General features: G+C 56.4%; 3 protein-coding genes across 4 annotated transcripts; 1 reads left to right on the forward strand and 2 right to left on the reverse strand.

The window, feature by feature from the left end:
• Positions 1-2,719: 2,719 nt before the first annotated feature.
• LOC101530921 (25-hydroxyvitamin D-1 alpha hydroxylase, mitochondrial) lies at positions 2,720-6,460 on the reverse strand. The gene is made up of 9 exons (XM_004582977.4): positions 6,266-6,460; positions 5,605-5,795; positions 4,921-5,123; positions 4,646-4,846; positions 4,386-4,543; positions 4,008-4,180; positions 3,673-3,751; positions 3,179-3,376; positions 2,720-2,860 (listed from the first exon to the last, which is right to left on the reverse strand). Exons 1-9 carry the CDS (start codon positions 6,458-6,460, stop codon positions 2,747-2,749), a joined length of 1,512 nt encoding a protein of 503 aa, XP_004583034.2. The 3' UTR covers positions 2,720-2,746.
• A 530-nt stretch (positions 6,461-6,990) lies between these two features.
• METTL1 (methyltransferase 1, tRNA methylguanosine) lies at positions 6,991-10,604 on the reverse strand. 2 transcript variants are annotated; one of them, XM_004582978.4, is made up of 6 exons: positions 10,434-10,601; positions 9,734-9,897; positions 8,609-8,793; positions 8,385-8,498; positions 8,151-8,252; positions 6,991-8,043 (listed from the first exon to the last, which is right to left on the reverse strand). In XM_004582978.4, the coding sequence occupies exons 1-6, from the start codon at positions 10,544-10,546 to the stop codon at positions 7,888-7,890; spliced, it is 834 nt and encodes a 277-aa protein (XP_004583035.2). In that variant the 5' UTR covers positions 10,547-10,601; the 3' UTR covers positions 6,991-7,887. The 2 variants fall into 2 exon arrangements, with proteins under 2 accessions (XP_004583035.2, XP_058529543.1); XM_058673560.1 differs by lacking the exon at positions 8,385-8,498 and having other exon boundaries at positions 10,434-10,604.
• A 376-nt stretch (positions 10,605-10,980) lies between these two features.
• On the forward strand, positions 10,981-16,854 carry EEF1AKMT3 (EEF1A lysine methyltransferase 3). Its single transcript, XM_004583222.2, has 3 exons — positions 10,981-11,303; positions 11,400-11,511; positions 15,785-16,854. Exons 1-3 carry the CDS (start codon positions 11,127-11,129, stop codon positions 16,174-16,176), a joined length of 681 nt encoding a protein of 226 aa, XP_004583279.1. The 5' UTR covers positions 10,981-11,126; the 3' UTR covers positions 16,177-16,854.
• Positions 16,855-17,762: the final 908 nt, after the last annotated feature.

Here is a 17,762-nt window from a genome sequence, read left to right on the forward strand (position 1 = left end):
TCCCCTCAGGAAAGTGGTGTGAAGTGAATTTGGACTCATTTGAAGTGAGACAGAGGGAGAATGAGTCTCTGTCCCCAATTTCAGCTCTTTCTATTGCTGTTCAGGGTCATGGGTTTGATCCTGGTGCGCCCAGCTGGTGGTATTAAGTGGGAAGTATTGTGCTTGGAGGCAGCAGCTTAGAGAGCTGTTGTTTGTAGAGAGAAGACTTGGAAGGGACTGGATGAAATGTGGGTCAACCTGAAGCCTGGTCCCTTTCTCCTGAGGCCTTTGGGCTGTGAATAATATGAATGATGCTGTTTTAAGTGAACTATTCATCAGCAATTAAAATAATTCTTTCATAAATGGTTAAAGTCACATCCAGAGACCTTGCTTATTATTGGTCCTTCTCTCGAGGAAGGTCCTATGCTGCCTACTCCCTGGGGATATATTGGAGAAAATGATTCTCTGAGGATTATATATGTTGCCTTGGACACCTGCATCCCATGTTCAGCCAGGAATGGGGGTCCTTGGCTGCTGTCCATGGTGCTGGCGCCTAGATTTGCTTGGAGGTGTAGGAGTAAAAGCTTGGTGAGGGGGTCTGAGTCGCCTTGAAGTGTGGAAGCATTATCACTTCTGACTTCTCAGGGGGGTCAGGATAGATAACGTTTAAGCTGAACCCCCCATCTCCAGGTGTGAAAATGTCTTCCCAAGAGATACGCCTTTATGCCCCCCCGGGGAGACAACAATTCTTTACTGATTTTTCCTATCGAAGAGTTGGTGGTGACCAGATGAGAGACAGAAAATCAGAGTGGTTACTTACCCCTCTACGATCAGGTGGGGCTCAGCTACGTATGACCTATGTGGGGGTTTTGGAGTCAAGCCTCGGCTGCCTCTTGTATGGCTTCATGTGCAAGCTTAGACATACCTAAGACCACACATATAGTTTCCATTTTGATTCTGTGCCCTAAAATCTGAACTAGTGAGATCATTGCTTCCCCCTCTCCATCAGCTGTAGCCCCCAGTAGAGGTCTTGGGATAGGGGTTGGGGCCAGCAATGTGTATGGTCTCCTGTCCTTTCCTTTTTCTAATTTAAATATTTCTTTTTCCTGGGAAAGGGGCCATAAGCAGCAGTGCTTTCTAATAGGGACTGTGAGGTAGGTAGAAGTCTCATGACCGATTCCAGGAGACAGGGTCTGACCATGAGCTGACGTTGTGTTCCCTTGTAACTCAGGTCATTTAGGTTCAAGTTGAGCTTGGCGATAGGGGAAGAGGCATGGAGAGTGAGCATACAGTAGAAAATAAGTTGAGAGGTGAGGCAGTAAATACAGAGAAACTTGGGTCTCTCCTCCAGGCCCTGGGCATGCCCTACCTCTCAGTGGATCTTACACAGTTCCATCCATCTTCAGAGGGCTAGCAGCCAATGGTGTTTCTGTGGCCAAAAATCCTTGTCTAAGGCAGCCAGGTGGCAGAGGTGGTATGGAGAAGGAAGTGTGAAGTGAGAACTCCATCTACACCCAGTTAATTATGGAGGTGGGGGAGGACACAGGGAGTGGAGACAAGTTCTGACTGGGAGAAGGTAACCTGGGGTGCACAAGGAGCTGTGCAGAGGGTGCTGAGAGATTTATTTTGATGGAGTATGAGTTAATCTGTATCCATCACAAGGGGAGAACTGTGGCCAGCCTCATGGGGGTGCGCAGAGAGTGCTGATTCAAGGAAACAGACACTCCCTCTGCCCACTCCTCTTCCTCCTGCCTTGCTGCCCTAGGGCTTCTGGCCACCCACATACTTAGTCTTCATCCCCTGCCTCTGACTCCCTGTCTCTCCCTGGTTCCGGTCTTTCTGTGAGAGCCCCTGCATTTACTTTTCACCACCACCCCCTTACTGTTACAGGAAGCCAGGCTGGATTTGGCTGTTCCTGCTGCAGACAGAAGCAAGTCTGGGGAAAGCCACTTTTGTAGGCATTTAGACCTCCTATTGTTTTTTTTTTGGGGGGGGGGTGGGGGTCACTCCCGTGACCTGGGAAACAAACATCGAGTTGGTGGGTCTAGGTCTTCTTGCCTCTGGATCTTATGTAAGGAGTGAACCAAAAGCCAGAGGTCAGCCATAAGTTAATATCTGATATTTTTTTATCCCCAAACTTACAAATATATTAAACACTTTCAATACATACATATAAAAAGGCTGAGGCCTGGGGGTGCCGATTCACCTCTCTGAGGAAAAAAAGAAATGTGCAGGCAGAGTATGGTATGCTGCTTATTCTGCTACACAGTCCAGATTCCATGTGACATAGGATGGGCTATCACCTGGTCAGACATAGGCCCTGGTATGGGATATAAAGGTCAAACAAGGTCTCATCCTTCCTCTCTCAAAGAAGGAGGACCAAGCAGGTGCAGGCCAGACGCACAGTTACTTAGCTTGGACCATAGTAAATGCTTAGCCATCAGCCACGAGCATGGTGCAAGCATAGCACAGGGGCTGGATTCTGCCCCTAGCACTTTTTAGTCAAGTCTGAGCTGGCCCTTGAAGGATCCCTTTATGACCAGGAAAAAGGCCAAGGAGGCAGAGGAAGGAACCATGGTTTTTCTCCAGACCTACTAAGTCAGGTCATGTGCCTACTTCACTCAGCCCTGGCTGCCTCAAGCCTTTTGCTGGGTCATTCTATCTAATCAGATAGACAGGCCTCAGGGGCAGATGCACATCTCAGTTTAGGGCCTCACACACCCCCGGGGGAGAGAACGAATGCTGAGGACAGCTTCCTTCCACAGCTCTATCTGTCCACAAACTGTAGGTTGATGCTCCTCTCAGGTACCAGCACAGTCCGGGTCATGGGTCTGATTGGAGCAGCTCCTGGCTCAGGCCGTATCTCAAAATGTGTCAAGATCTGGAAAGGTAGCAAGGCAGCTGTTACTGTGGCAGGGGTCCGTGATGGCAGGATTGATTGGTAAAAGGGTAGGATTAAGCTTAGAATGGCCACTGTTGGGTAAGAACCTGTGGCCAGAAGGGGTTCCTTGGTGAACCAATGATTGTCTCTAATGTTGTTGCTTACATTTCAGGTTGTGGATGGCATGACCATGTTTCCTAGGATTCCGTGCACCAGGTCTTGTGTGTTTTCCTAGGCTTATCAGGGGACAGGAGACTACAGCCTTAGCCGGCTAGAGCTTCCTCAGGTCCCAGAAGGAACAAGGCCTGGATCACTCACCTGGGCCAAAGCCATTTGCAGCTGAAACTCAGCTAGGCGTCTTCCCATGCAGCTGCGCTTGCCAAAGCCAAAGGGAAGAGAAGCAAATGGGTGGGGGGCTGGCCCCTCCCCCAGCCAGCGAGCTGGACGGAAAGCATTTGGCTCCGGGAACTGGGCAGGGTCCCGTGAAGTGGCATAGTGACACAGAGTGACCAATGTCTGGTGGGGGAAAGAACACAGACTTGTCAGTTTGGGCCCAGGGATTGGGGGGAGGGCAAGGCAAAAAGTATCTTGGGGACAGCATCCAGGGGAGGTCCTGTAGACATGACGGGGAGGTCTTCTGGGGCTTCTTTTGGAATGATTTCTCTGTTGCCCCCCCCATACCCTGGAGAGACTCATTTGGGTGAATGGGAGGGCTTGAAGGGGCTTACGAGGAAGGTGGTGTGAAGATGGGAAGGGGCCCCAGGTGCTAATGAGGTATGTCTCAGTCATAGGGGCTGCTAGGGGGCACTCACATTTTTGGGAATGATGTAGTCACCCACACGGACATCTTTGTCTGGAACACGGGCATTTCCAGGTACCACTGGGTACAGTCTGAGTTGCAAAGCAAAAGATGGAGACAGAATGGTGAGGCTGCAGCTGTCGCCTTGGTCTCAGCAGCTCCAACCTTCAAACCCATTTTTGGCCAGGAAAAGAGAGGGAAAGAGAGAAAAAAAGAAGGAGGAGGAGGAAGGAGGAGGAGAAGACGACGAGACGACAATTATTCCCTTCTCTCTCTCCCCATCTATCCACTGGCTCTTTTCTCAGCACTGTCTCAAGCTCTTCCTCTCCTCCCTACCGCCCACCTCACCTCAGAACTTCCTTGACCACAGCCTTCAGCAGGGGCAGTTGGGACAGAGCATTGGCTGGCAGGTGGGGATAGGCTCCAGGGCCCAGGGCAGCTGTGATCTCAGAGTGCAGTGCCATCTGGACTTCAGGATGCCGAGAGAGCTCATACAGGGCCCAGGAGAGTGTGTTGGACACCTGGGGGCACCGGCGGGGGCATCCAGGTATTAGGTATGAGGATACAGATTAGGGTACCTGGCAGCATGCGGGCAAAGGTGCTAAGCCAAGCTGCATTGGTGGCCATAGTGGGTGGGCTGCTGCAGGAAGGCACCCCCCTCTCCGCCGCCCATTGCAGAGGCTAAGCTCTGGCAGTGGAGTTCGCGGCATTGAGGGAAGCCCTCACCGTATCCACACCGGCCAGGAGCAGCTCTGTCACGTTCCCCAGGATGGACTGGGCAGGCATCTTTTCCCGGAGCAGGAAGTAGGTCAGGTGCGCATCCTCAGGCTTTTCCTGGTTTCCCGTGGCAGCTTCAGCCTCTCGCCGCTCCACGTGTTGCTGGGCTGCGTGGAGGCCAAGGCGCGCTGATACGGTGTTTCCGCTGGACAACTGTCTGTACTCGCTTCACCCCCAGCCCCTACTTTCATCTCGGTTCTTGACCTTACCGAAGGCAAACATCTGATCCCAGTCTCGGCAGAGGCGGCCCCAGGGCCCGGGCACCAGGTGGTGCAGCCATTTGGGCATCGCCATGGTCAGAAGCGTGGACACAAACACGGATCCCACAGCACGGATGAAGACTTCGGTGTCCGGCGGCACTTGGGCCTCCAGGCAGCCCAGGCGCGAACCCAGCAGCACCGCGGCTATACCTGGCCGGGAAGGGGACGCTGTCAGGGCATCAGGAGACCCAGCCGCGCGCCCCGGACAACTACCCCAGACTCACTTTCAAGCCCAAACTTGTAAAACTCTCCCGCCACGTCCCGAACCAGGGCGGGCGGTCCGGTGCCGCCTCCGCGCTGGCGCCGCAGTAACCGCACCAGGTCACGGACAACGTTGTCCAGGGTCCGGTTGTAGCCCGCGGCCGCCTGGGGCCGGAGGAGGAGCGGGGCCAGCAGGCTGCGGAGCCTCTGCCACTCTTCGCCTTCTCTGTGAGGGTGTGGAGAGAGGGCGCGTCAGGACGGCGGGCGCTGTGCCCGAGGCTCGACGGGGCAGGCGGCTGGGGAGAAGGAGCGCGTTTGGCAAGGGTGGCACAAGTGTTCTGTCTGTGCCCTTCGGGTACGCAAACCTGCCCCTGCCTGTGTCTGTCTTCCTTCTCCCTTTACTCGTTTCCGACCTCTGAGGGGCCCGAGTATGCAGGTGACTTCAATCTTAGAATCTCAGTCTTCCGTGCAAGCTCTAGCACCGAAGCCCACGCCGCGCTTTCCCCACGTTCCGGGACTCTGGCCTCAAAGGACCGGACAGCGGGCCGAGGGCCCGGCTTAACTTGGTGGGGGAGAGGGATTTGGTAGAAAACAGGCTGGGGTGGGAACCTTAAGTGCCCTAAGGGGTGGGAGAAACCACTGAGCGGGAGGTTGTCGGTGTAGGCGGCTGCGCGACGCCTGGGTGTTGGGAACTCTGGGGGACTCACGCTGTCAGCAGTCCGCAAGCCCGCTGGTGGAGGCGCCGGTGCTCGGCCCACGGTGAGAAACTGCAGCGCTCGGGCCGAGGTCCCTCCTGCCGCAGCAGCTGTTCCACGAGCGCAGGGTGGGCCACATACACAGTGCGCACCGTCCCGAAGCTGCCCAACCACACTGACCCAAAGCGCGCGGCGCCCTGCACCTGGAGGGGAACGTGCGCATGGACACTTGGAGACCCCTTGGCCGGATGGTGGTGAGGAGCTCCAGTTCTTCCTGCGGACCCCCAGCTGGTTACGTTGGCCCCGATGCTGCAAATTCCTCCTTTCTCTATCCCTGGGAAGTTTGAGCCTGTTGGGCAAATTGAGAACTTCGCACCTACTGAATGCAGACATTCAGTCTCTGTGTGTCCGTTAGGGTGTAAATGAAGGGGAGACTCCTAAAGGCTCCCCACCTGGGCGGTGCCTCCCTAGTGACTGCCCGTGTTCCTCCAAGGTCTCCAAAGAAGGTGCTTTTGGCACACCTGGCTTCCTTGGTGGACCCCGCACAGCCAGGTGTGTGCTGCCTCCAGTTCTGGCTTGCCTTTTCCATATCTGTTCTCCCTTCCTAATGTCCTGTGTTAGCTGGTCCTGTCTGGTATCAGCAAACATTGGTGCTCAGCCCCTCCTAACCTACCTGCAGCTCGTGCAGCCGTGACAGCCCCCCCTTGCAGAAAAGTTCGGCCAGAAAGCTGAACATGGAGGGGCCTGGGAGCTCCGTCAAGGTCTTTGGTGCTGAGCCCCGGCCTCGGGAGTTGAGGGGGGCGTTCAGCTCAGGAGCCCAGCAGACTCCATGTAGCAGCCTGGAGGTGAGCTTGAGGGTCCAGGTCATGCTGACTCAGAAAGCCCAAGAGAGAGAGGTCTCAGGAGCGTCCTGTTTGCCTGAACCCCTATTTAACCCTTGGGCAGGGCCCTGTTGACGCCCCCTCTCTGATCTTCTCAGCCAATCCCTTCTCCTGAGCAGTTGGTGCTAGGGGAACAGGAGGCGGAGCTGGGACTGACTGACTCATGTGGGGTCTAGTTCCTCATGGGATGGGAGTCCCATCTTAGCTTTAGCAGCCAGGCTGGGGCCATAATACCAGGCTTGAAGGCTCTTTCCTATTTAAAGGCATGGCAGGTGCCTGAACTCCACAAGCTGGCTTTGTGGCATTCACCCTGGGCAGGGGGTGTGGATGTGGAGTGGCAGCCCAGCCCCTCCAGACTCTCCCTGTAGCTTCTTTGGGAAGGGAAGCAGAGAGGAGGCTCAGTTGTCCCTGTACCCCACTTGGGTCTTTGGGCTTCTCTGTATGGGAGTGGTGCTGGCGCCCCCTGCCGCTGTGCTTCGTACAGGCGAATGACACAGCAGGTGACCTAACGGGTTAATATGGCTTACAGACACCTTCGTGTTTATTTCTTGGGGAGGGGGCGTCTCTAGGGTCAACGGGCTCCTCTTTCCAGCCCTGAGAACTTGGGGCTTGAGGAGTAGGAAAAATAAAGGCACAGTTTTTGCATGTTAGGAAAGTCCAACAATTCCCTGGGGCTGCTGGGTGGAGTGAGGGTCTAGTGCTCAGTGGAGGAGGTCCTCTATGGGGGAGGGGGACACATTCTGGCCAGCAGTCCCATCCCACCTTCAGCCTTGGAGGCCTCCACAGTTTGGCTCAGTTTCACGGTTTCCTCATCCTCCCTCCCTCCCCCCACGAGGCTCTGTCAGCTTTGAAGTTTTGGAATCTGTGGAATCCATGGCCAGTACAAAGGGAGGGACTCCATCCCCACTCCCCCCTCCCACTGGGACGGATCCCTCAGGCGGTGTCTTGGCCAGGGCCGGGACAAGGCACATGATATGCACTCCCATCGCTCCTGCGGGACAGCAGCTGGGACATGTGAACACCCGCATGTCGTCCCCAGGACTGCGAAGCAAACACGAGCGGGCAAGTGGTTTGTGCCTAGCAGGCAGTTTGGAAAATGGAATGACACATCCCACAGGGGAAGGGAGTGCTAAGGGACAGCAAGACCCCATGCCTCACGCACCCCCACCCCATGGGCCCTCCTAGTCCAAGGTCCTCCAACTTTCCCGTTCAGTTTCTTTCGCTTTCTGCTGGCTGTGAAGAGACTAGGAGGTGAGAGGAGCTGGGATGGCTGTAAAAAGCAGGGTTCTGTCCGGGGCTGCCTCTAACTTCTTGGTAGGAGGTTGCTGTTTCTTGTAGACCCAGCTGGGAAGGCCCGGGGGGCCTGAGTGTCCTCCCAGTGCCTGGAAGATGCCACTCAGCGCAGGATAAACAGTCAGTGACCAGGAAGGCTGGGATTGGGGTCCTCAGCCAGGAGCGTGGGGTCCTGTACTCTCCGGAAGATGGCTGGGAAGTTCTTTCCTCCATTGCGTAGAACTTTCTTGCCCTCTTCGGTGGAGGTGCCTAGATGTCCCACGATGGGGTCTTCACTCTGCAGGAAGGAAGGGACCAGGGAGTAAGAACCGTCCTCAGCTTCCTGGGTCCAAGCTGGATGCCAAACCACTCCAGGAAGAGCCTTCTCCCGTAGCTCCAACTTACCAGCTCCTCCAGGGGCACACGCTCGAACAAGGGGTGTCCTTCAAAGTGGGTGCACATCCACTGGTGCAGCTCCTGCACATCGGTTATGGTATATACCAGTCCCTGTGTAAGGGCAAAGTCGTCTTAGATGGATGGCTGGCTGCAGGCAGCCCAGGGACAAGAGGGGGGTGTGTGGCAGTGCTGGCTCCTGTCCACATCCTCCCACCCATGACTTCCCGGCCTCCCCAGACGCACTCCGACTCTCAGCACGTAGGCATACTCCGCCAGCAGCGTGGGGCTGATGATTCGCCACTTGTGCTTGGTGCGTTTGAAATGTGGGTCAGGGAAGAGGAAGAACATCTTGGTCAGCTGTGAGATGAGACACGCATCCATGGTGCTGTGAGACCTGGGCCTCGGGCACTGCCTGCCCTCACCCTGCCTCACCGCCCTCCAACAACAGGGCAGGGGCCCCTCCACACCTGGCCCTTGTGGAAGAAGTTAGGAAGGTGCTTCATGGCGTTGCTGCGCAGACAGGCGATGTTCTGGAAACCACCTCCGGGGGCCGCACGCAGGGCCCGGATCCGGTCCTGGACGTAATCAGAGACCTTGACCCGGATCTCCAGACCCAGAATCAGAGTGTCTGGGAACAGCGGGGACAGTTCCACTGCACACGGAAACAGCAAAGGGCTCAGCATGGCAGGAAGTGCACGCTGGGCAGGTGTGTGTGTGTGCTTGTCAGCTTGCAGAAGGAAGCCCTGGTGGGTGTGCCAGGGAAGTCGGCAATGGCAAGCGGGGACTGAGACAGCACTACGGGCTGGGGCAGATGGGCCAGCTGTGACTGAGACTAGAATCAGAGGGTTGGGGGTCCGTGTGCAGGATGTTCGCAGCTGCTTCAGCGTTTTCACGCACCATCTCAGTTAATCCTCATGACACTCTGTGATAAATTAGGAAGATGAGAAAACCAAGGGCCGGGAAAGCCCAAGGTCATGGTGCTGAGACAAAGGGCAGAGCAGGAACTTGAGAATTTCTGCCACCACACCCCATGCTCTTCCTCTCTGCCGGGCCGGTATGTCTATGGGAAGGGCTAATAAATATACAAGAGCGCCTTAGTATGCAATGCTGGGACAATGTGGACAAACACTGAGGGTCCCAACCCAGCAGTGGAGGACTGAGTTCTGTGTGTGGATTCCCTAGGACAGTTCAGGATCAGAGCCACACAAACGGCAGAGGGTCCCAACCATGGCAGCACAGGAATGAGCCCTACTGTGTGTGGAATCCCTAAGACAGTTCGGGATCACTGGCCACGGCGGCCAATCTTTGACACTGTGTTGGTCCGCTCAGTGACCCGGCACCTGACACGTGAAAAGCATCACACAGTGACTGCAGCCGGCCAGGGCAGCCTGGAGTTCTTCCAGGCATCTGAGGCAGCTCCCCACCCCCACCTGCAGGGCAAAGGCCATAGGCCCAGAGTGGAGGGGAGGTGGGGAGCCCTATGCTGATGTCACCAGTGTCTGGTCCGAAGGGGAAAGGCCACCCACCCACCTTCCCCAAACCTGCTGAGGTGGCAGAAGCTGGATCTCAGCTGGGCCCGGGGCATGCGTTACCTAACAGACCACCGTAGCCACAGCCTATGTCCGCAAACTCCACCTGGGCCTGCGGTCTCTGGTTCTTCTGGTCCTTGGGGTCGTCGTGGTTCTGATTTTGAGTGAGGGGGGCGAAGAACTGCGGGTACAACTCGGACCAGTCCATCTCCTCTGGCTTCACAGGGCTGTGGGAAGGACCACAAGGAGGAGGTGGGAAGGCTGCGTGTGTGTGTGTGTGTGTAGGGCTTCTCCCATGTTCTGTTTCAGCGGGTGCCAAGGCCTCCGGGCACAGTGCCCTCAGCTCCCATGGGTGAGTCAGAACTGCATCATGAAGCCCGTGACTGCTGAGGCACCCCACTTCTGCGGGACGATGTGGTCCCGACAGCGCCCTTTCCTGGGGGGCACAGGCTGGCCTCCTACAGCACCAGGGGGTATTATTTTGTGTGTGGGCAGGGGCCAGGGGGGCAGGGATGGAGTAAGCTGTGTGCAGGCAGCAAGGCGCAGCTGTCTCACTTGTTATCCAATGCAGCAAACAAAACCCTTAGAAAAGAGGTGTGAAGTGAATTAGGACTCTAGTTTCAGCCAGTTTCTTGCCCAGGCGTGGCGTCGCCGCACGCACACCGGCCAGGGCTCTACGCCCCGTCCGGCCCTCGGGCTCCGCCCGCTGTCAAAGCCGCCGGACCCGCCCCGGACCGACACCGGCCCCCTCCCGCTCGCTCACTAGCGTAGCGTGTGGTCCGCCATGGGGTTGGAGTGCGCTCGCTGCCGATAGTAGCGCTTCTGGGGCTGCGACGCCTCGGCTCCCGCCGCCTTCCCACTCTCGGCCGCGGCCATGACGCCCAACCCCGGGTTCCTCCTGCGAATCCACGTGGAGACAGAGGCCCGGGGCGCAAGGTGATGACGCGTCGTGCACGCTACGAGAAGACTCCGCCACTTAAAGACATACGAGCACCTTGCGCAGTGTTGGGAGGGGAGGACGGTCTTCAGGGGCTTTGGCTGGAGGGCGCCTCCGTACCCCTAGCCTCTAACACGGCTGATGGGGTCCGGGCTGGGCGCCCTGCCCTTTTGCCCTTTCCCGTAGCTTGCTAAGCCCTGGGCTGGTTGCCCTACCATCCCCGCTTGCAGGGATGCTCAGGTGCACTGCCCAGGTGAGAGGCGTCTGGAGTCTCGTCTGTCTCCCGGTCACCCTTCGTTTGATTTCGCTTCGCTTCGTTTCTTCCATCCCCATCGCTCTCCTGCATTCGGGCCAGGTGGCGGGGTGTGACTCGCGTGGGGCCCGTCGGAGCTGTGCGAGGCTCCCAGCCCACCTCCAGGAAGTCCCGCCGGAGGAGGGGGTGGCGGGCACAGACCCGCGGAGGCGGGGCCCGGGAACCTCGGGGCCGCCGAGTCGGCGTCCGCTCGCGCTGCTCGCCCGATGGCCGTCCCCGGTCCGGACCCCGAGTCGGAGCCGGAGTCGGTGTTCCCTCGGGAGCTCGGCCTCTTCGCCGACTCCTACCAGGAGAGAAGCCGCTTCTGCTTCTGCGGGCACGCGTTGAGCATCACGCAGAACTTCGGGTCCAGCCTCGGGGTGGCTGCGCGCGTGTGGGACGCGGTGAGGAGCCAACGGGGGTCCCCCTCCCCCGCCATGCCAGCTGTCGCTCTCCCCACGACAGCCCTGTCCCCTGGGTGTCTCTGTTTTTTCTTGTAGGCTCTGAGCCTGTGCAACTATTTCGAGAAACAAAATGTTGATTTCCGAGGCAAGAAGGTGATCGAGCTGGGCGCAGGGACGGGCCTCGTGGGCATCTTGGCAGCGCTGCAGGGTGCGTGGGCCGCCCGCGGGGTGGGGACCGGCGGCGGCTGCCCAAGTTGCCACGTCGGCGTCGTCGGCGTGTTGGGGAGGCGGGGATTGCCCCGGGCCCAGCCCAGTCCCTGGGGCCAACCCTGACTAGATACCTGCTTAGGTGTGCCAGATGGCTGGGGGTCTACTCCTAGGGGTTGCAATAGGGGGCTGTGGCGGAGGGGGGGCGACAAAAAGAGCTCAAAACCAGGCTGGCTTCTTGGAGGGGGTGGGTTCGTGGAGAATGAGCGCCCAGGAACTCTTGGCTGCGAAAGTGGTGGTACGCTGGTCCGGTGGTTTAGTTCTGTTAGGCTTTCTTCCTTCTTGCTAGGAGCATGGGGCTGTTGTGTTTCTGAGGGTTAGGAGGGTGTTTTCTGGGAAGCGGGGATAAAGATAGGAAGCATGCAATAAGGAACGTATCCTTGCTTCCGCCTGATCAAGACCCCAACCCTGCAATTAAACCTGTCCTCCACTTCTCATCTCTCTGTCTGGAAAGCCTGCTCTGCCTTTTTTTCCAAGATCACACCCTGGGACTGCAGGTCCGCACTGTTCTGGATCCCAGCAGGGCAGTCTGCCCGGAGGTAGGGATGTGCGTTCCTGTGCTAACCGCTTCTGCTCTATGCTGCTGTGCCGCAAATCCTGCTGGTATCCCTGCCGGGTGTAGGGGCCTCAGCAGTGAGCCTCAGCAGAGAGGCAGACACACGCCCTCTTGCCCAGGAGATGCTGAGACTGTGGGGAGCACACCCTGGTGTTGCCCGTCCGGGGAAGCACCCTCGGGCCCGTGCTCTCCTTGGTTGGCGTGAGCAGCTCAGTAGTCACCAGCTTTCTCCCCAGCGGTGGGTGGATGAAGTCAGGTGGGCAGGTCCTGCACGACTGCCCCCCATTCAGCTGCTGAGTCAGAGAACTGAGTGACATCTCATTTGCTGTCCCTCCAACTTTTTTTTTGTACCCCAACTGTGCCTGTGCACCCTGTAGACTCCCCAAGTTCTGTACTCCCCCTCCCAGCATTTCCAGTTGGAGTCACTGCTCTCTCCTGTGTAAGATTTTCCCAAGAGCCTGTTGCAGCTTACCCATGGGGACTTTTGGGGTGTCCAAAGTAGATTTCATCATCTTTCTGTACCCCCAAACCTACTTCCTCCTCAGGCTTTCCCATCTTGGTGAGTCAAATTACTGTTCCCCCAACCCCTTGCGGGCAGCCACATGTCACTTTTGATGTGGCTCCGTGTGCGTCGTGACATTTTTCAAGTCCTGTTGACTCTGCTGAAAGCTTCTTCAGCCACAGGCCCTAGCACCCCTGGCCCTTGCTGTGTACTGTGAGGCCAGCCTGCCCCTGCCCGCCCGCCCCTGCCCTGCCTGCCTGCCCGCCCCTCCCCTGCCCATGCAGCAGAGTGATATTTTTGCTAAATGTGCTCACAACCTATCCCCAATTGAGCTCCGAGACCTGCTTTCCTCCCCAGTCTCTCTCTTTGCCTTCCCCACCTGCCTGCCCCAGGTCAGCTCCTCAAACTGCTTTTGCTGTACCCTCCTTGGGATGAGGGGTCCACACAGGCTGTACCCTTCATCTGTAGCCTTTTTACCACCTGATTAGCACATGTACACCTTCCACTGCTCAGTGAATACCGTTCCTCCAAAGCAGGACTCCTTAGCCTCCCACCCTCAAGTTGGCTTGAGAGTGCCCCCGACACGCACAGCCAGGTTGACAGGTCCCAGTGAAAATACACCATGCCTGGGGTTCTAGTGTAGCAGGTTAAGCTGTCACCTGTGATGGCCACATCCCATGTAAGCATAGGTTTGAGTCCTGGCTATTCCGTTTCCGATCCAACTCTCTCCTAATGAGCTTGGCAAAGTGCAAGATAGTCCAAAACCCGTGGCCCTGCACCCACATGGGAGACCTGGATGGGAGTCTAGGCTCATGGCTTTGGCTGGGTCATTGTGGCCATTGGAGCGGGAGGGGGAACCTGGGGATAGACGATTTCCCTCACCCTTCTCTCTGTAACTCTGCTTTTCAAGTATGTAAGCACATCTTCTTTAAACGTTAAAGTTTGCCATCTGTGTCCGCTTGCACCGTGCTCTTCTGTCACACCACCTGTGCACTCACCATGCTAGCTTAGGACAAACCTTGTGCTCACCACAAGGTTCCAGCCCTCCCCTCCCCCTCCCATCTCTCCCCATCTCCTTCCCCCCCCTCCCCATCTCCCTCCCCACTGTTCCTGCTGTCCATCCCGCCATATCACTGGCCTTATCCGTTTTTTCCTTCTCTCTGGGCCATTCCACATTAAGTGTATGTACAGAATAGAAATTTTTAAAATTTATTTTTTCAAATATTTATTTATTTTTATTGGAAAGGTAGATTTACAGAGAGGAGATAGGGAGAATGATTTTCCATCTATTGATTCACTCTCCAAATGGCTGCAATGGCTGGAGCTGAGATGACCCAATCTGAAGCCAGGAGCCACGAGCTTCTTCCAGGTCTCCCACACGGGTATAGGGTCTGAAGACTTCGGGCCACCCTCTGCTGTCCTCTCAGGCCAAAAGCAGGGAGCTGGATGGGAAGTGGAGGGGCACTGCACTTGGGATTTCTGCCTATCTCACCAGCTCTCCATTTCTATTCTCTGCTGTTACTTCCTTTTCATCCTCACAGTCTATACCCACTCACTCCCGAGCAGCCCCATCACCCCATGGACGTACAGATTCACTTTATGCTAATGACTGCGACTCTCCCACGTCTGGCTCCAAACTATATTCCGGACCTCACTGCTGCTGCCCTGGTTTGGACCATCACTGCTGCCTCTTTGCACTTGCTGGTCTATCCTGGGTAGACTTTAGCCTGAGACAACCACCTTTGGGTGTTTGCCCAAACCTAACGTGGTCTATGAGGCCTTCCTTCCACCCCACCCTACCACCCCAATTTTTAAAAAAGATTTATTTATTTTTATTGCAAAGTCAGATATATATAGAGAGAGAGGAGGAGAGACAGAGAGGAAGACCTTCTGTCTGATGATTCACTCTCCAAGTGACCACAACAGCTGGAGCTGAGCTGATCCCAAGCCAGGAGCCAGGAGCTCTTCCAGGTCTCCCACACAGGTGCAGGGTTCCAAGGCTTTGGGCGGCCCTTGACTGCTTTCCAGGCCACCAGCAGGGAACTGGATGGGAAGCAGGGCTGCCGGGATTAGAACCTGCACCCCTATGGGATCCCGGTGCTTTCAAGGCGAGAACTTTAGCCACTAGGTGACTGTGCTGGACCCCCACCCCAATTTAAAATGACATTCCCTGCCCTGACTCCCACGGGCTCCTGTTTCCCTTTCCCTGCTGGCTGCTCATGACTGTTGGACACAAGGCGTGTTTCATTTTACTTATTTTGTTTGCCACGTTGTGCCTCCCTTGCCACCAGGCTGGGGAGAATTCTCTGCTTGGTTCATTGCTGAGCTCTCGATACCTGGGGCTTAGGGCATGAGAGAAATCAGAATGAAGGCATCTTACTACCTCACTTATGACCTTGACCGCATGGTGACTTTTGCAGAACCTCAGGATTGCACCTCAAGGAAGGTTCAGGTTTCTCCTGCTCACTTCTGTCTGCAGAATGTTCCAGGTGCTCTGTAGGTTCGTGGATGGCATGGCTGGAACTTTCTGGAATGCTCCTCTGATCTTCTGTTTCCCTGCTTTGCTTCTCCCTTTCAAGCCTGTGGTCCTCAGGCTCCGGCCAGACCTCCTGAGCATGTTGTGGTCATGTTCCTCTGGTCCTGCGCCTTGGTGCCCTGCTCCTCATCCCCCCACCCCCTGCGTGTGGCTAAAATCCAGCCTTCCTTGACTACGCCTTTGGCCTTGATGTTCTGGGCTGGGAAAGTGCCACCTGACCCAGCCCTTCTTGTGCTTTGGAGCTCAGCTGAGGTCACGTCTTCTGGGAGGCTTTCCAGACCCCCAAAGGCAGCTGTGTGTGTGTGTGTGTGTGTGTGTGTGTGTGTGTGTGTCAGGGGGGCATGGGGATGCACAGCCTGGCTCCAGCTAGGCGACGCTCCGGTTGCTTCTGCTGACATCTCCTTGTTGTTTGTGGGGGCACAGAAGTTGAAGATTAGCCTGGAAGGAATGCCACTGTTGTAGAATGTGGAGTAAGGAGTGGGGCAGTGGGTGTGACAGAAGGGAGGGCCACCTGAGCCCCAGGCTGGACTTTGGGGCTGTCACAATGTTGTCCTCCAGGCTCAGGTCTATGGGCTGGTCCCTCTGACTTGCCTTTTTCCCCCTTCCTCTTTCTCTCTCAGGGGGGGATGTGACCATCACTGACCTGCCCCTGGCTCTAGAACAGATCCAGGGTAACGTCCAGGCTAACGTGCTGCCCGGAGTGCGGGCCCAGGTCCGTGCCTTGTCCTGGGGGGTGGATCAGCACGTCTTCCCTGGAGACTATGATCTGGTGCTGGGGGCCGATATCGTATACCTGGAGCCCACCTTCCCACTGCTGCTGGGGACCCTGCAGCACCTGTGTGGGCCCCAGGGCACCATCTACCTGGCCGCCAAGATGAGGCAGGAGCATGGGACCGAGAACTTCTTTCAGCACCTCCTGCCCCAGTATTTCCACCTGGAGCTGGCCCAGCGGGACGAGAACGCGAACGTCAACATCTATAGGGCCAGGCACAGGAAACCTAAATCTGTGTGACGACGCCCCCTTCTGGCATTCTCAACTCCGGGTTCCCCCTCTCCCAAGGAACTGAGTGTCACCAAAGCCAAACACACAAGGACCGAGAAGGATGAACTCACCTGGCCTTTCTCTTCCCCCTCCCCTTTCTTTGTTGTCCTAGGCCTTTTGTGGGTCAGGGGCACCTGCTGGAGCCCTCCCAGCCCTGGTGTAAAGCAGCAGGCAGGCACCCAGCTGTTGTGCTCAGAGGAAGAGGCTGGAAGGAGAGGAGCCAGGGTGCTCGGGGGGAAGGGGGCAGTAGGGAAACACGATGCTGCTGCTGCCTGCTGGCTTTTTTTTTTTTTTTTGCAAAGTCTATGGGATTTTTTTTTTAAGGGAAAAAAATCAGTGAGCATTAAGGATCTCTCCACGCCTTTACTAGAGAGCTGAGAAGAAGCCCCAATCACCCATTTCTTGTTTCTTGAGACACAATCTGGTAGAACCCTGTCCCTGGACTGGGTCTGGGCAGCTCCGTTGGAGCTGGAGAATCGTGCTGCCCGGAAGGATCTGCCCCAAGCCTTGGCTTCTTCTTGTCTTGGGTCTTCCTCTGGGTTTCCAGGCTGCATCACTCCTCCCTCCCTAGCGTGCTGTGCCTCCCCACTCTTCCTCTTCCTGCTGCTCGTGCCTGGGGCACTCCGCTTTCCGCCTAGGTCACGCACACTGGCATTCTATCTCTCTGCTTCTAGCCATCCCTGCAAATGCGCAGGATCTCCCAGAGTCAGCTCCGAGGAGCTCTCACCATGGTCTTGGGAAGCAAAAATGGGCTCCCTTGCCCTGCAGCCAGTCAGCCCCTCTGTGATCTCATTGCCTCTCATCGCCTGCCCTTGCCCCCTCCAACACAGGGACGCCACAAGGTGTGCCTTCGTTCTCTGAATCCCATCCAGGCGCCCGATTCCTCCCCTCCCTGTGGATGAGCCTTCGTGGGCCACTGCTGCCTGTCAGAAACCTTCATTCCTCTTGGCTTGTTTCCTGAAAACAAGCCTCTCCCAGGTCTCCTGTTTCGATGCTGTTTCATTCCCCCTTTTCATTTCATGGGACCTCATCTTGTCTTGTGTGCATATTCGATCCTTGCTGCCTCATTACCTTTGAGGGTATAGGCCTGTGTTCCTTCATCTCTAATCCCCCCTGCTAAAACTTCAAGAGGATCTGCCACAAAACTCAACCCAGGCTTTTAAGCTTAAGGCAGTGGAAGCTTAAGGCAGTGATGATATTTCCTGGTGGGGGCCTGGGGGGAGCTCCTGGCTTCACTGGTGTCATTAGAAGGTGCCTCCTGCCCCACCACGTGACTCTTCCTCTGTAACGGGCGGCATCATTCCCACTGGACCGTTACTGGACCGTCGCCAGAGCCTGCATTATGCCATTTGAACTTTTAATCTCCCAATCCACAGACTAAACAAGAAACCCTCTTCCTTCGTCAGCACATTATCTCAGGTATTTTGTTGTAGTTGCCAAAAAAATAAAAAAAGCTGACAACACGGCCCTGAAGCCAGCTGGGTTCCTGCCACAGGGGAGATTCTCAACAGATACTTTAGCCACCCCATACCTCAGGGACCAGCGTGAGCAAATTC

Source organism: Ochotona princeps, chromosome 15 (genome assembly GCF_030435755.1).
Source record: "Ochotona princeps isolate mOchPri1 chromosome 15, mOchPri1.hap1, whole genome shotgun sequence".
Lineage (NCBI taxonomy): Eukaryota > Metazoa > Chordata > Mammalia > Lagomorpha > Ochotonidae > Ochotona > Ochotona princeps.

Bases quoted from the DNA above. Each gene is read 5' to 3' on its own strand.
- LOC101530921 (XM_004582977.4), bottom strand. From the start codon at position 6,460: ATGACCTGGACCCTCAAGCTCACCTCCAGGCTGCTACATGGAGTCTGC. The intron at 5,124-5,604 runs GTGAGTCCCCCA...ACACCCTCACAG, and splicing joins GCTTGCGGACTGCTGACAGC to AGAAGGCGAAGAGTGGCAGA. The intron at 4,181-4,385 runs GTGAGGGCTTCC...CGGTGCCCCCAG, and splicing joins TCCTGGCCGGTGTGGATACG to GTGTCCAACACACTCTCCTG.
- METTL1 (XM_004582978.4), bottom strand. From the start codon at position 10,546: ATGGCCGCGGCCGAGAGTGGGAAGGCGGCGGGAGCCGAGGCGTCGCAG. The intron at 9,898-10,433 runs GTGAGCGAGCGG...TCCTTCCCACAG, and splicing joins GCGGACCACACGCTACGCTA to CCCTGTGAAGCCAGAGGAGA. The intron at 8,794-9,733 runs GTAACGCATGCC...TTCCGTGTGCAG, and splicing joins TGGCTACGGTGGTCTGTTAG to TGGAACTGTCCCCGCTGTTC.
- EEF1AKMT3 (XM_004583222.2), top strand. From the start codon at position 11,127: ATGGCCGTCCCCGGTCCGGACCCCGAGTCGGAGCCGGAGTCGGTGTTC. The intron at 11,304-11,399 runs GTGAGGAGCCAA...TTTTTCTTGTAG, and splicing joins CTGCGCGCGTGTGGGACGCG to GCTCTGAGCCTGTGCAACTA. The intron at 11,512-15,784 runs GTGCGTGGGCCG...TTTCTCTCTCAG, and splicing joins CATCTTGGCAGCGCTGCAGG to GGGGGGATGTGACCATCACT.